This window comes from Paralichthys olivaceus, chromosome 17, assembly GCF_024713975.1.
Source record: "Paralichthys olivaceus isolate ysfri-2021 chromosome 17, ASM2471397v2, whole genome shotgun sequence".
NCBI classification, from domain to species: domain Eukaryota; kingdom Metazoa; phylum Chordata; class Actinopteri; order Pleuronectiformes; family Paralichthyidae; genus Paralichthys; species Paralichthys olivaceus.
Genome location: NC_091109.1, coordinates 7,370,514 through 7,388,252, shown reverse-complemented (window position 1 = coordinate 7,388,252; position 17,739 = coordinate 7,370,514). Strand labels below are relative to the sequence as shown.

General features: G+C 42.8%; 1 protein-coding gene across 2 annotated transcripts; it reads right to left on the bottom strand.

The window, feature by feature from the left end:
* Positions 1–10,419: 10,419 nt before the first annotated feature.
* Positions 10,420–17,625, bottom strand: pex2 (peroxisomal biogenesis factor 2). 2 transcript variants are annotated; one of them, XM_020087333.2, is made up of 2 exons: positions 17,540–17,625; positions 10,420–12,033 (listed from the first exon to the last, which is right to left on the bottom strand). In XM_020087333.2, exons 1-2 carry the CDS (start codon positions 17,541–17,543, stop codon positions 11,051–11,053), a joined length of 987 nt encoding a protein of 328 aa, XP_019942892.1. In that variant the 5' UTR covers positions 17,544–17,625; the 3' UTR covers positions 10,420–11,050. The 2 variants fall into 2 exon arrangements, with proteins under 2 accessions (XP_019942892.1, XP_019942890.1); XM_020087331.2 differs by having other exon boundaries at positions 10,420–12,036; positions 17,540–17,578.
* Positions 17,626–17,739: the final 114 nt, after the last annotated feature.

Sequence of the window (17,739 nt, the reverse complement as noted above, 5' to 3'; positions counted from 1 at the left end):
TTAAACACAGCAAGATGGCTCCTCTTTTATTTTCTCTTATTCCTACAATCCTTCTCTTTCAATTGTGCTTCACGTCTCCTTCTCCTCTCTGTTCTATTTCCTTGCCATTCTTTTCCCTCTTTCTTTATCTCCCTCTGTTCTCTGTGTGAGTGTGTGTGTGTGTCTCTGTTTCCCCCTTTTTGCTCTCTCTGCAAGGATAGGTGGTGTGTGTCTGTGAAAAACCGAACATCTCCAGTGAAATTGGTTTTCTGTGGAGAAACTGATGGATCACTTTGTGTTCCTGACGGGAGTAGGGGATTGTTTATGCCATGCGGACAAATACACTTATCCACACACACACACACACACACGCACACACACACATTCTCATATACACACTCAAACACATATATGCAGGGGTGAGAGGTAATCTAGATTGGGTGTAATCTAGATTGTCGCATTCCCAACAATAAATTATGGATTTGGAGGCAACAGCTGCAGCAGCCTACCTCTTACCGTCCGTCTCCAAAGCATGCACGCACACATACACACACATTAGAAAAATATAACAATTATATGTATGTATATTATAACTTATATTTATATAACTTTATATGCTCAGCAAATCTGCTACGTACATGCATATACACACATACACACACACACACTTACACAATGACTTACACAATCTATGATTTTTTCCTACATATGTTGAAAAGCTTGTATTATTGATTATATGGATGTTAATATTAATCTTTAGTGCAATATACATTTAAAATTTTAGTTTCTCGTTGTGTGATTGTGTTTTGAAAATGCAGTGTTTCACTGATGGAATTGAAAAGTCAAATGCAGGATTTAAACCCATTTTCTTCCTGAGCTGTGTTATTATCACCATTTCTTTCACTTCAGCAACCTCCATTATGGCAAGTGAGAAATTATTCCATTACCAACAGTCTCTCCTCCTCCTCTTCTTTCACAAACATGCACATTTAACCATCTCATTCCCACATCAAAGGTGGCGTGAACACAAAAGGGTTAAATTTCCAATCATACACATTAGGCGCTCGCTCACATGCGTGCACACGTAGGACATTTACAAGCATTTGGAGGAAAATGTTAAATGAAAACAAAACTTGTTATAAAATAGAGGTTTCATTTTGACCATTATGTTCCAATGCTCTCTCCTGACCCTTACACTGCTTTTTCAATTCCCATAATGTTTCATGTGCTGCTGCTCTCCAAACAGACATGATGCCCTTCAGCACAGATGCACACATCAAACGCACAAGATCATTGATTTTTTTTTTTTTACAAATGCTATATAAACGCCTTTAATAATAATAAACACAGGGAGTGATAAAATACACAAAAAAGCTTCAATAGAGAAGAAATAGAGTTTCAGTATTTACAGTATGAAAAATCTGTTCAGAAGTTTTTTCTAATTGCTCAAACATATTAAGAGTTGTTTATTATTCCTTAAAACCTAAAAGTTGTGTCTTGTCTTGTTCATAACCAATTACACCTCTGTTACCGTCCTGTGCAGGCGTCATAAAAGACATCCTTGATTCCACCTAAGGTAACATGACCGAACAAAGGGCGAATAAAAACCACAAAAATTAGGAATGCTAAACATGTAACTTCTTGTGCAGTCAGCTTGTATTAGAGTGTGTGTTGGGGGGAAAATGTCTTTATTCATTCAAGAATCAAATTCATTCCCTTTGTGTGTTTTTCCTTTTCTTTTTTTTTGTTCCCACTTTTTATCAGCACTCATGCAATAACTCGAGCGGAGATGGAGCAAATGTATTCCACCCATATGTATGAATGAATGAATGAATACCATTACCAAGTCTTGGATCCTCTCAAGGACAAAGTCCGGTGTGTGTGTGTGTGTGTGTGTGTGTGTGTGTGTGTGTGTGTGTGTATGTGTGTGTGCACGCATGTGTGGGTGTGTTTTTGTGTTTATCACTGTTGTAGTTCATTTGAAAACCAGTGTTCACCTACGTCCATGTCTCAGGTTAGGATGAATGCATGCAGCTTAGAATTTGAATTTTGTGAGCATATTCTTTTTTTCCATCAAGTGTGTGTGAGAGTGTGTGTGTGTGTGTGTGAGAGAGTTTGTGTGTGAGTGAGAGTTTGTGTGTGTGTGTGAGTGAGTGAGTGAGTGAGTGTGTTTGTGTGAGTGAGTGCGTGTGTGTGTGTGTGTGTGAGTGAGTATGTGTGTGCGTGTGTGTGTGTGTTAGTGTGCATGTGAGTGCCATTAAAGGTCCATATAGTGTAGCAGCTTTCCTCTTGGACACCATTCTGCTTGTTTTACCAAACAGGAAACTGGCTTGACTAATGTGATTCAAAACTTAATTTCTAGTTTGGATTATTTTCATGGCTTCACGATACATCTGCCATTAAAACCAGTTACCACTTTTAAACTTGTGGCTAATTGGCGTACCTCCACACACACACAAATCCCCATCTTTCCCCGCTTCCCTCCCTCACCTCCTGAGTGGCTGTCACATTCAAATGCAGCCGTTTGCAGGTGACGTACCCAGGAAATGCGGTCCTGTGATTGTGTTGCTCCATCTTCCTGTGGTGAGGTATAGCCCGCGACTCACCAGAATTACCAACTGGGGGGAGGAGAGAGAGGGGGGGGGGGGGGTAAAGGGAGGAGAGGTACCATTAAAATGCAAAATCACCACTGTGGTGCGGTGTGCGGCGCCTCGCTCTTTCTCCGAGGCAGCCATCTTATGATGGAACGAGTATGTGTTTGATGGTGTGTGAATGTGTGTCCGTTTCAGCCTCTGTGTGTGTGGGTGCGTGCGCGTATATATGTCTGCGTGTTTGATAGAGTGTGGAGTCTAGCTGCAGCGAGGAATGGCGAGATGGCGAAGGGTTGGCAGGCAGGTTTGTGTGTGTCTGCGTGTGTTTGAGTGTGTGTGTGTGTATATATGTGTGTGTGTGTGTGAGGTAGGGGTGATAAATCAGAGCTAGGTAAAGGCTTTTTAATGCAGCGGACTCCTTTCCCAGCCTCCATCTTCTGTCAGGGCTCAGTAAAAGATGAGAGCCCCCTGGGGAACAGTACTAGCCCGCAGCATAGCAGGGCTACGCCGCAGGTCACACACACACACACACACATACGGTGGCCTGACGCATAGTCACTGACTAGGCCTTGTGAATGAGTGAATACATGAATAACTGAATCTATTGAATGCATGAATATATAAAACTTTCCACAGGAGCCATGTTTATTGATGAACACCCCCCCCCCACACACACACAAATAAATGTGTTTTTCAAATGATTTCCAAATGATTTACTAAATGATTTATGGCCGCTGATATTGCATTTATATCATAGAAAAAAAAATTGTACAAAAACAGAATGGATATTCGGTTCATTTCTGCCCGTGCTCCCGAGGTCAAACAGCCTTTGTCAATGATGTGCCGAGAGTCTTGAAGCGGCCCCAAGTTTCAGGGGGCTGGATATGAAAAATATGTGGAATTTGCCAACATCTGACAATACTTAGTCGGCAATATATCTCCTGTCTGATAGAAAAATGTGTTCTGAATTGCAGATACGGTTTCTTCTCTGGCATACCTTTTTAATTTGACTTTGAAAGAAAACACACCGGGGCTCCTACCCGATAGACAATCACAGATATGACGGCTGAATGTTGTGTAAGCCCTTTGCGGATGGGGCAGAGAGGACTCCAGCAGCTTGGCACGGGAGACGAGCACAAACACTTGAGAACATAATACTTGACAACGAGCCCAGAGTGTCAGCGGAGGGGCCCGACACAGAAAAAGTCTGGCGTGTGTTTTGAAGAGGGTGAAAGCAGAGACTGTAAAAATGCCAGAGAGCTGAGTCTAAATTAGAATTTCAGAACATATGAGGCCCCAATTTATGTCATTTTTTTTTCCCAAAGAAAATTTGTCTTTATTAATCTATCTAGCGAGGAGGGCATTGCACTGCGGCCAAACCACAAATCTAGAAAAACTGATGTCGACAAAAAAATGGTCTTATTTCTAGGATTTAGTTGAGATAGGGGGAAAATAGTCATCATATAATAATGTCAGACAGACGAAGGTACGCGCTGTATTTTCTATATTATGCCACGCTACACTTGACCCTGCTCTAACAGGGTCAGTGATAGTATGCATATATATTAATTTGGTGGGTGCGACAGGAATATGAATGCATAATGTAGTTGACATGGTCCCCAGCTGGAACAATCCTCTTAACCCTGACTTAATGCTCTCCATGTTAAGCTAAAGAACCACCCATGAATTGGAAAAAAAATTGAAAATAGGAGAAATTGCATGGGGGAAATGCACAACGCCAGAGAAAACAAACTCCACAATGTCAAGTGTACAACCTCCACCAGAGTCGTATATAGTCTTTATAGAAGGGAGGACTTTTGTCTGTTTGGAAAGCATCGACTCCACGCTAGAGTTTCCGAACCCACGATGTACAACAGAACCTCATAATCAAAGTTTTTTTCTCTGTGTTTATCAGCTGTGACGACACGTATAGCTCTACTCACAACTGTGCGTTTGTGTGTTTTGAAGCTTCGGTTTGCACTTGTACTCCATGTTGACACCAGACGGCAAATGTGTATACATGTGTGCGTTTATTATTCTTTCTCGCGCACGCGCGTCTCCGTGCATCTGTTTGGACCGAGCAGGTTAATGCCGGTTGACACTGATCTCCTCGAGGAGTCGAGACTCGCAGCAAGAAGCTTCACATGCAGGTATCCATGGCAACCACAAAAATTATGTTTCTTCCTTTCCTGGCAAGCTGGAGATTCCAAGATGCTGAGATGCACAAATACATTGTCATTACCCAGCAGCCTCATACTTAACAGGGTTAGGCTTTTTTTGTGCCTGCTCTTCTCATTGTTCGCTGTGTTGCCTACACATGTAATTTAGAAATTCCTCTTGTTACATTTTCCAGACAGAAACTCCATATTATACTTACGTACAGGCAGGGTTGATGCTTCCTTGTGTGCCCACGAGAGGCTGATTTATTGAAAATTCCATCCAGGGTTATTATTATTACATCTCTGTTCTACATTCGTACACATTTTTTTTCTTTGCAACGTGTTTCTGAGATTTGTAAAATTAGATTAAGTCAACAAAATCGAGTAATTGTCAGGCTGGAAGGATATTATCGAGTATTCGTGACACTTTACATGTGCTGCTGCCTGTATTTTAGTTGCTCGTGTGGACTGAGGGCCTCGCAGTAGCAGTGATTGACATATGATGGGGAATAAAGCTCTGTTCTTCTCCCCTGTCTGCCTCTGTCGTTGCTGACAACTTCTGGTTGATTGCACAATGATCAGAACCATATTTTAGGGAAATGAGTCTGTGGCTTGAAATGAAAAAATATACAACTATATATCAATGCACAGTATTGTTTGTACAAAAAGAAGTAATACAAATTGGATTAGGGACACGAAATAGAGAAACAAAGACATTTTACACGCTACAACTAACTCACTCTTTATAAACTGAACACAAACCACTTTTTAATGTTTTGATATTCATCTCATAATAATTGTAAAAACATTCAAATTCACTGGTGCAACTCTTTGACAAGTTTATCGGAGTAACTTCCAATTTTTTGCACTCTACAGATGAAATATATTTTTGTAACAACCCTGTATTTGACCATATTGTACCGTTGGTGCACCAGTACCCGAGACAACACATGCCTCTGTTTTCATCTCTTTGAGGGGAAATAGGAATAAGCACATTGTGTCCCGCACGACATTCCTGAACAAGCAGAGGTTCAATCACATTTGCAGAAGTTATCAAAACTTTCAAAGAGCTCAGCTGGCGCCATAAGCCACAGGAAATTCACTGGGACATCTGGAGGGATGTGTGCAGATTATTGCTCATTTAGTCTGTTCTAGACATCAGTAGGGCGGCGGACTGAGATGGCCGAATGCACGCACAGACTGGAAGATGTGCACACACACACAAACAACGCTTGGCTTTGGTCGATGTTACCCCAGGCTCACCGCGACGCACCTGCCTGTAATCCCCCCATGATGCCCTTGCTGCTCCTGTCCCGGCCTCGTCCAATCAAAGGACAGGTCAGGTAAAGTTTGCTTCCGTCTCTTTAGCCCCGTGTTAGAGTGAGGAGATGTGAAATATAAAATATGCTGACAAAACACGCTCGGCTTGGTTTTTATTCGATGCCGTCTTTAATAACTTACCACGTTTTATAACACTGCAATTTGATGTTCAGACCTTTTGGGCGTTCTTGAAAAAATGTGTTTCCTGGGGCTTCAGGGTAAAAAATATGATTGGATGTTCAGATCAGACAGATTTATAATGTATGCAACAGAACAATATGTAGGTAGAATATTTAGAAACTGGATTAAGAACAGTACGTTCACCACCTAATAAAATAAACTACCAAAAATGTTTTGAAGTTATTTTAAAGATGGGAACATGGAAAATATATAGTACAACAAGATTTACAAAACTGCCTACATTAAAACATTATTGTGTATTTTATTGATCTTTGTATTTATGTGGATCGCTAAATATTCTGGGTCTTGCAAACAAAAAGGAAAATACCAAATTCCTTATATTCCCAAATCAGTGACGTTCCATCTTTCTTAAGTTGTGAAATTCAACCAGACAAAACCTCAGCACCATGATAAAAACCCAGGAAATCAACTTCCTTATTTTAGGTGTGATTGATTGTCCCCCTGACCCGTTAGACTGAAGAGGTGGTTAAGAAGAGGAGGCAGACGAATATAATTGGGCCCGGTGGTATCCAAAGCCCGGCAGGTGTTGAAAGAACTCTCACAGCACCGGTACCTGCGGAGACTTCAGCCGTGAACTCCAGCACACCTAGGGTTTTCCCTACCTTGGAGGAATTTTTGGGTGTTTTGTGTTTGGCACGTCTTTTATTGAATAGATGAAATATGAGAGGTGCTTCTAACTCCTATTGACATATTGGACATAGCACAAGAAAAACACACAGATGTCAAAAATCGTCGGAGGTGCCAACAAATAACTGGCGAATTTTTTTTGCTTCGTGTTTTCTTGGCATGGGCATAATGTCATTCGCTTCTTGAAAAGTGATAGTTGTTGGAAATATCTCTCATTTCAAAAGGGACGCAGTTCCCCTTCCTCTTGATAAGTAGGTAAAAGCTTTTGCGCCATTAGCACAAGCATCGGAGATGGAATTTTGTTGTGGTGAGAAAGCCCAGGTGTTTTTGCTCTTTAATTTCATTAGAGATGCATCGGGCTTCCTGTGTCCTTCCAGCCATTTCAAATGAAGAGGTAAAAGCCAGGCATGAGCTTAAATGAACATTCTTTCTCCGAGAAAAATATGCACGCAGGAATCAAAGCTATTGTACTATCCTTATTAGTATCTGCAAGCCAAGGGCTCTGTTCCAATTAAAGAATACCACAGATGGACCATTCAACAAGCATGCACACAAACGAAGCTACAATAGGTACAGTAAAGTACCCAGTATTACACGGCCCAGAAAAGAGCTTTTTACTTTAAAAACTATTTAATCAGGAAAATCAACGCCTCACATCAAAGAAATGGAGATGAGGGACAGGCGGATAAAGAGGCTCATCAAAGAAGGAGATCTAGTTAGGGATTCAACGCCCTAATTCCCTTTCTCTTAAAACCTTCGTCGGAGGGGGCACGGGGCCAATTTGCTCCCTAAATGGCTGCGTGTGAACGTGCAGATTGCTTTGCATAGCCGCTGGGAATCCAGGCTTCTTCCTCTTTTTCTTCTCCACACGGAACCTGTGAATTAGAAAAGATCCAAAGACAGATAGGCTTAACGGAGCCCCAGCTACCTTCCTTAAGTCTGCAGCCCCTTCCAACTTCCAACTAATTCAATCCATGGGCCTAACTCAATTAATAGACTTTAATGCACCGTTTCTTCTTTATCTGCTCCCTTTCCTGGGGATTGGGGGACCGGGGGTTGTGCAGTAATATCTGCAAAAAGGTTTGGATTGTGAGTCTGACTGAATGTTAAGACGATGTCCCAGTGGCATTGAGGTCCATCATGTATGCATTCTTACAGTCTGTGTTCAGCAGTAGTTAATGAGTCACACCCAGGAACAATGTGTTATTAACCACCCAGCCAAATTTGAATGATTAAAGCCTATATTAAATTATGTTAAAATGAAATCAGTATTTTCTGCTGTAAAATGCTGCGGGAGCTTAAACCCCAGCTGACCCTTTTCATACGGTCTTGGATTTGTGTTTTGGTGTTTGCCAGGGTTCGACTGGCAGCTTTCACACCGGCCAAAATCAACGGTAACCATACAAACAAACTTGATTTAATTTTAAGCCAGCCAATCTCGGGAGGGACATTGTCGGTTCCCCACCACTTACAAGAAATATGCGTAAAGGGTTATCTGGATCATCAGCTCTTAATCAGTGTGGCCCCTCACAAACTTGGGGTCGATCCATGGGAACCACTGACACTAATGCACTCTAGTTTTTATGATATTAGGGTATTGAGGAAGGCTTGAAGCCTTGAAGTGTGGCTCCAGTACATCGTCGATCCATGATGTATTAAACATTATATTTACTTAATCTAGATATATCAACTGGTCCCACAAAACTGGGTTGAATAAATGGTGAAAATCCTGGCAATGTAATAATTACTCTGTAACCCACTCTCCTTTTGTTTTTCTCCTTTGCCTCTCTCATGTTCTCCCTCTTAGGTGTATGTGATTTACGGAAGTCTGGAGAGTAGGAGCTCTCTCTCCTTTAGTTGAGATGCAACAGACTCCATCATAGCACAGTTTCTGTTGTTGTTAGTTGTTTCCTGGGATCTAGTTTGTTTTTAGTTTGTTTCTCACTCAGGGGGAAAGTTTCTGGATCTTACGACCCACTGTACGGTTGATTCCAGATCTTCTTCATGTTTTGTTATTCTTGGCCAGGCCTCTCCAGTCCCAGAGTTTATTTTAATGCCACTTTGAGCCAAGTGATATTTTTAGATTGAGGCCATAACATACCTTATGCTGTTTTGCATATTTCTCCACATTAAATGCCACAAATATGCTGAATTATTTTTAAGTTATCTTGAATTCATTCAACAGAGTTATGTTGGATTTTCTAGTTATTTTTTTTTGATGCATTAAGATGCTAAAAACAGTTACTGTTTTATTTATTAACAAATCTCTTAATTTCTCCTTAACCTGAATTTGTGGGACTCATCTTTTCATTAATGTAATGTAGTGCATAAAATATTGACACCCAGTCTTTCCTGTCTCAGCTTTTATATGCATTGTATTGGCGTCATTAGTCAAAATGTCCTTGAGCTCAGAGTATACATGTGATGAGCTTTATGTTTTTTACATAATGTCAAACCAATCATCATCCAAGATTTTACCCACCCCCCCAGGTTTATTATTTTATTTTTAATCAAAGAAATTGTGTATGTATGTGTAACATACAATTAATCAATTTTGGACTTGCATTAACACCAAGGCCGTACAGTATTTTCTAGCACATGTATACTCTGCAGACCTGCACAAATCGTAGGAGAAATAAAGATCACAATGGTCAGCCGCACTAGTCCAACTATCCGGCATGTTCTTCAGGGCATTCGTGCAACCTAATGAGGACAAATATTTCATGCTTTATCCCCTCCGCTCAACAGAAACATTAACCTCATCTGAGTGCAAATGTGTGTATATGTCTCTCTGAGCCAGTAGATCTGAGACCGGCCCTCCGCGATAGGCTTTCTATCACGCCTGCAGTTCCGATTGAACGTCTCAGCAATCAGCAATTAAGCCCTAGTGATGAGAGCAGGAGAGTGGGGGTGAGGAGAGGAGGAGAGGTGGGAAGTAAGCCCCAACCCCCCTCTCTGGACTCCCCCCTCAAACACCACCCACCCCTCACTCCTCTCTTGTCAGCCCAGGAAAGGCTTCACTCAGCTGGGGTGCGTTTGGCCTGGGGCTGGGCTCACTGGTGGAGGTTAACTCCAGCATAAATAAGCATCTTTGGACTCATTACAGGGATTAGAGAGTAATTCGCCTGCGAGGAAGGAGACGACTGCCAGGGTTTTGGTACAGTTTACTACAGTCTTATAGGGGCGAGGGCCCTGGAGATTACAGAGGGAGAGAGATGGAAAGGCAGCAAAAGAGAGAAAGGCCAAGGGAAAAGAGAGGCTGGCTGTCAAGTCTGTGCATGTGTGTATGTGTGTGTACGTGTGTGTGAGTCAATCCAAGCCCCCGGCTGCCCCCTTGATCTTGAGCATGTTGGGGTGCTGTGAAAATGGATAATGGGAGTTAGAACGACTGGGCCTGTCTAGAGAGAAGTGTGCTGATTGTTATAACTTTCCCTCATCTTTCTCCCCTCCACTTAACTAAATAAACACCCAAGAGGTGGCACTCTATCAATTTTAATGATGTTGAAATACAATTTAGGCACAAAATACACAACAAATGCTAATTTGGCAATGATGAGAGGCATCAGAAATTCCTCCCATTATTTATTCAGCTGACTTTCTGCATTTTTCATCAGAACAAATATTCCCATTTCAACAAACACACACACACACACTCACACAGCCAATTTGGAGCATAAATCAACACGTTCGCTCATCAAATATATGCTCTGTGTGGTTCTCTGTAGTCTGTCCAGTGCAGCAAAGACAAATAGTTCTGTCCAAAGTCCGGCTGGAGAAACAGAAGGGCCAGAGGATTGTCAATATATGCACGCATGCATTAAACATAGCAGGTCGATGTGTGTTCAGGAGGACACAGACATCATAAAGACTGAAGTCCAGTCATAAACTCATCCACGACGACCTTGTGAATCTTTCAAAAAAGGAGGGCTGCTCATAGATCAGGTGCTGCAAAAACCGTTCTTCATGTTTTAATATAATTCTGTCCAGTGATAAATTAACCAAAATATTGTTAACATTACGATTTTAAGATTATTCTGCATTATAAAATAGGTAATTGAGAATGTTCCCAGTATTAAGTTTGGACAGAACTGAAGTTATAAAACACCATTTTTTATTTCAGTTTCGAGTCCGTGCAATTTCATATATAAACTCGGCCACGACTGCTTCTCTGTATCATCGCCTGCCAATCATCTCCTCCTCCATCCTGACCGGCTCAGGTTGCCCAGCCTCTGCACCACATTTGGGACAGGTGAGGCAAGCGTCTGCAATACTTTGGCTTTTGATGCAGTAGTAGCAGAAAACATGTCGGCAACCCACTGTATGAGGCATCGTGGGCCACTCTCCGCACAGGCCACACTCCTTCCACACCCCTTGCGCTTCTCTCCCTCCCTCCCCATTGGCCCTTTCTCCCCCAAAAACAAATGAAGACACCGTTGCCTTCAGTTTCCCTGTATTGATCAGCGGCAATAGGAAGATGAGGAACTCAGCGAAGCCGTGCCACATCAGCTCCCGGTTCATGTACTGGTAGTTTATGTCCCGGTGCACACTGGCCTTGCTGAAAACTGCCTGAGCTCCTGTGATCCTTTCAGCCAGGACAGGATGGCGACCTTTCCTTAGGAACACAAGGAAGTTGACGAGACTAGCAAGCTGGGCAATACTAGAAACAAGTGTCAGGCAAGTACGGAGACCCTGTTGGAGCAAACCACTGTCTCCCCCAGGCCCTCCTGAAGTCAAACCCAAGCACAGCAGCAGGCTATGGGAACGGTCCTGGAGCCAGCGGGGGCCGGCGGTGAGCAGGGCCAGACACAACTTCTGCCTGCTGGAAAGAGGACTGTAACGGGGAGAGGAGGACAGAGTGCTGTGGTAGTGCAGGCTTAGTAAAGACTGGCCCACAGTGGTGCTGCTGGAATAGAGTGTGAACCTCCACACGAGCAGCTGGAGCAGAGCCCTGAGTTCAGGCTCCAGAGGCGTGAGCAGGCCGGGGCGGCAGTTCTGGAAGCACTGGGAGAACTGGGTCCATACCAGCTGCTCGAGGGCAGAGTCGAGCTCGAGGGCATCCAGCTGAGTGATGCGCAATACTGGGGTCTGCAGCTCAGCATCAGTTTCTGGAGCAGAGCTTCCAGCTGTCCTTTTCTGGTTGTCCCCGTTTTCCAAACCTGCTGGAAAAATATACAGGACAAAGATGTTTTTCAGGTGACTTTAATCTGCCAATAATAAAATACTAAAATGTCTTATGACTTTACCTTGTTAAATAACTTTAAAATATAAGTAAATCCATACTCAAGCTGTTGGAAGTTATGAACAAAATAAACACAGGGGCAGAACTATTAAGAGGACAGCTCGGTTGTTGGGAGGAATGAGGCCCCGCAGGGTGAGGCCCATCCTGTTAGGAAGGTTATTTTTTCTTTACATAGGAACGGAAATCACTTTTCACATGTAAAACCCGTCCTTAATGCAACCTTTGAGCGGCGCAATGCAGAGGAGCAGGGGGTCTTAGACTGCTCTCTCTAGTGTATAAACACACACACACACACACACGCACACACACACACAGGAGGCGAAGCCCAGGGGCTCTTGGTGCCTGCTCCCTCTGGAGATAGGGGTGTGTGTACAAATCACATCACTAGGGATTAGGCTAACGGCACAGTCTCTGGTACACCGTAAACATCTGCCAAATGTGGAACAATTTTCTTCCCCCCAGAGTCGAGTCCATATGGGATCTAGCCATTGTGACGACGGGACCACAGCGCCGCATACGTTTCCAAACTGCTCACAGTTCCCCCTAGTTTTATCTGGCCTTTTCCTCAAATGAAACGCTTTAAGGAGTGGAAGACTAACTAACACAAGGGAGAGACAGAGCAATAGGGCCACAGAGAGGCCCCTTTTCTGACAGTGGCTTGTGTGTCTCGCTGAACAGGATTTGTCACGAGGCTTTAAAAGAGATTTCAGCTGGGTAAATATGGCAGTTTTGACTGAAAGCGAAGGAGATGATGGTCACTTTAGACATATCTCGAGGAGGTAGGGAAAAAAAATAACACTCTAATATATATGGTGGCAATGCTTGGGTTTATTGCGGTGCGCGTAACCATCTGTGCATTCATGATGTTTCAATAGAGCACCGTCCAAATAAGTTAGAATTAGCAAATGAATGAAAAAGGGTGAATTCAAACTGAAGTAAGCAGGTGTGACAAATTCATTGAGCTGCATTTGAAATGCTGCCATGTTTAGTGACTAGAACCTCTCCTGTGATGGAAGTAGAGTTTGGATTAAAAAAAAAAAAGGTAGAGTTAGACTGCATGTGTACGCTCACCAACAAACAGGCTCCATTTGTTTAGCGTATTCTAAAAGTTTTTCCTCGATGGGAGAATATGTGCAGATTAAGTGCCTTTGTGTGTGTGTGTGTGTGTGTGACTCTATGTATGTCAAGTGTAGCCTTGATCTATGCAGCGCTCTAATACAGAGCTAAGTTAATCTATCAGTCCATAGTTACACACACACACTGATGTGCACACACATGCAGGTGGTGGAAATCCCCGTCACAGCAGCAGCCCTCTCGGGAAAGTGAACCCGACCGGGTCCAATATTCTTTTCAAAGCCTTTTATCGAGCAGTTTACAAGTTATGAATGAATATGTTTTATTTGGGCAAACACGGTATTGACAGCCACCTATCAATAGTAATGTGACTATTGTCAAGGGTCTGTCAATATTAATGTAATTATGATGTAGAGGGATCAGAGGGATGCCGGAGTCGGGGGCCAAGTAACATCTCCTGCCCACTGCCATATCAATAGCTGGGATTGCTATTGACAGCTTCCCTTCAGACTTGCAGCACTTGGCAAATATATAACAAGCAGACACTTCAGTCAATGCTGGGCTGCCTATAAAAATTAAGCATTTGAATTTACAGGGCTTTTACCGTGGACAGCTGGAAATCCATGTTTCTCATGTAATAGTCAAAAGTCACAGTCAATGCCGGTGTTTACAGAGTACTGACACGGTGTGTGTTAGAGGGCTACCAGTACGGCATTTGCACACAAAAAGTACACACACACACACACACACACACACACACACACACACACACACACACGAGATGCGATATATCGACTTCATAACTCTCCTGTGGGTCGGTCAGCCAACCAACCGACCTGGAGACAAAATGCCCTCTCTTGGCGAGTCGGCAGCTGACAACTAACAGAGGCAGGAGGCAAGTTTATAAGAGTTCACTGAAAATCAACAGAAAAATCACCTGAAAAGTCTGAGGCGCTGCTTTTCTAACAGAGCTGTTGAGAATACTTTACAAAAACATCTTCCATGGAATATTAAAGGGTATTATGATTCAAGTCAGATGAGTGTTTTCTCTCTCTTTCTCCCCTTGTTACTTTAGCCTGTGCATCTTGTTCAGACAAAGATAGCACACTGACTCAAGGCTGACTGCCATAGCTTACAGAGTACAACAACAACAACAACAACAACAACCACTACAGCAGCAGCAACAGCAACAATACCCAATCTAACAGGGAACACAGTGTAACATTGCTTCTAGGCATATGGGGGCCATGACCAGTGTGAGGAAGGAGAGATGAGGCAACAAAAGTGTACAGAGCATCAGACTGAAGCCTTCCAGCTGCGCCAGGTCCTCTGAAAACTAGAAAACGGGCTGTAATGACAGATACCCAACAGGAAGATGGATCGACGGAGAGACAGAAAAAGAAGACTGACGCTTCAGACAACGTGTCGTGAAACAACCCCAGCTGGGAGCTCTGAGCTACTGTCTACTGACACAGTGAAGAAAAGAAACTGGGGGCAAAGATAGCTGAGGAGGGGAAAAAATGAGGGAGGGGAAAAACAGATAAGCGCAAACCTCTCCCTAGGAGCTGACCTTCACACTGACGGTCACAATAAAGGAGGAGGGAACATTCCTGAAGCAGACACGTCTCAGCCATACTGAGGTGCGGGCACCCAGGGAAAAGCCTGTAGACGGAAGACTGCACTTTTTTTCTTGACCTTGGCTTTGGTGTCTAGGGATGGGATGAGGCTGTTTAGGGCAGGGGACTAAAGACTGGGGGATGCAGGAAAGGTGGAGTATCTCTGGGGGATTGCATTTAGCTTTCTCTGCCGCGGACAAATGCTCTGAAGCCGCTCACAAGGCTATCATTCCTCTGCAGTTGGAAACTGTGTGGCCAAATGTCTCGATTTAGCTCCTGGCGTGGTGTAGAGCACAAATTCCTGAGCACTTAGCTATGGTTGTTAGCATAATATATTTTCTGAAATAATGTATAAACGTTCACTTGGCTTTCTATGATGCTTGTAGCGAGAAATAGGCAATGCATTGGCAAAGCATGCTGAATTACAACTTTACATTTTCTTCCCTTGCTCATGTAAATTAATTTGTGTAAAAGCCGTGGTGGATAAAGCTTATTTCTCTGAGCAGTCCAGTCTCATTTTTTTCCCTCTCTCTCCCGCCCCCTCACTTTATTGCCCTTCTTTCGCCTGGAACGAGCGCGAGCCTATTAGCCAAGGCCTGCTAATGTCCTCACTATGAAAACGGATGAAGAATGTCAGATTTAGAACTTTTAAGACAGTGATGTCATACAGCAGACCACAGGCATTACAGGGACGCTAAGATTACCCAGGCGGTAACTAGACTAATTGTTATGAGTCTGTTTCATGAAAAATGAATGTGTGCAAATGCACAGAGGGGTCTTCAGGCTGTGTGTGCGTGTATGCGTGCGTGTGTCACACACTAATGCGTTATCAAGGCTCTGCTCTCTCTCTAATCACCAAAGACTCCTCCAAGCCATGGGGTAAGGGCCAAGTTAATGCCTGAACACACATAAAAATACACATCAGTTAGAACAGCACATCTGACACAGGAAAAAAATGTTCTCTGCTTAATCTGGTTTTCTCAGAAGGTAAATTATTTAAGAGAATTAATTGATTTCATGAGTATGAAGGTTGACTATGCTAAGGCTGTATGAGTAATAAGTACTGGGGTTTGCAAAAAACAACTTAAAAAGTCATGAAACATTTAGAGGGCAGAGAGGCACAATGAATGTAGAGGAAACAGCGGAACTAATAAATGAGAGAACCGAAGTTCTGTCTTTCTTAGGAGTCAATGAGGAAGCGCTGGGGCCTCACCTCATGCAAATAAAATGTGTTATCCTGAGGAATATTTGATAAACGCATTCTTTGCTTTTCTTTATGCATGAATAACATAATATAGTTGTTAATAGAAGAGCGAACATTTTGTCTGTTTTTCAATCTGTGCAGCAATTAAAATGTATTCAGAAGTGGAAAAACTTCTAAACTGGCAGCTGCTTTTTTTGTCTCCTCTAAAGTTTATGAAAATGTGGAGGCCACTGCAGGATGGAGGATTTTAAGAATTTGCTGTGATGGTCAAATCCAAAAATGCTAATTTTGTGACTACCTCTTTTATACTGTTATACTAGAGAGAACTGAATAATCACAATTCATTTTGCAGAGTGGGAGTTCCTACCTTGTTTATTTGGCTATCACTTCATCATTATGTTACTTTATTAACCTGGCAAATAGAACTACAATAAAAGGGAAACCAAGACAGATAATAATCGGACACAGACAATAATATGCTGACACATTAGATAATTAATAATTGGTAATTTACAATTATTTTAAATGGAATACCTTTGACACCATCAGTCAGAAAACAAAACCACATGTTATAGCCCTATGGTGGACTTGTTTCCAAGTTAACAGATAACCCTGCTGCCGTTATCACTCGCCTTCATGTGGAAGCTGTATAAAATGACCCTATGACCCCAGAGTAAGATCACAGCCCAATCTAACTTCAGTGACTCCCCTTAAAAAAAAACCTCATTACACTAAGTGTTTAGCTTCAGAGGCACACCACTATAGTTACATTTCGTGCAATCAAACACTCTACGTTCTCTTCATAATGCATTGTCTCTTGGTTTATTCCCCCCCCCCCCCCAGCTCGTGCCAATCAGTCTTTAACAACAACAAAACCCAAATCTGCTCCATTTTGATAATAAGGCAAGAGCATTATGTGATAATCACAGCGGGGATTAGGTTTTTGGTGGAGTACGTGAGGGCAGCGCAGTCAATGCCACTGGAAGAGAGCGATATAACCGAGAGGCTGATAAGAGGAGAGCAGTGATGATTGGGATGAAAGAAATGAGGTGAGTCGTCACTTGGAAATCAATGAGATCAACTTTGCCTTGAATCTCAGTTCAGGAGGTTTTGATCCATGGTACTGATTATTTAGGGGAATAATAGAATTATGTTGCAGGGGAGGAGAACACAGTTTAAGAGGGAAACACAGGCAGTCACAGCTCTGCCATCAAAGTAGAAGATGCTAAATATATATATATATATATACAAAACTCACAGCAGTGCGCCGTTTAATCCATGTGCAACACACACACACCTACACACACACATCGATTGGTATCAATAATCGAGTTGATTTTAGATGCACACGTGTAGAAACACAGGAGTAAACATGGATCACACCAGCGAGGAGGCGATAACGAGTCTTTAAATCGTTTAAACGAAGCAGATGTGTCGCTTTCCGGCTTCCTGTGTGAATAAATGGGTATTTAATGAAATAATACAGACATGGCTGCTTTTGAAAAACCCCACCGCTCGTATTTATTTACCCATTTCTCTCCAGAAGAAGAAAGATCTCGATGAGACACCAGCACCTCCCGGATACAACGAAAACAAACAGCTCTTCCGGGTTGTCAAACACACACACCCCGCCTCGCAAAGAAAAGTGACCAATCGTTTGCGGGGACGTCACGATTACGAGGCTCTTGGTCCGGATCGACCAATCGGATCGCGTCGTGCAAACGCAGCG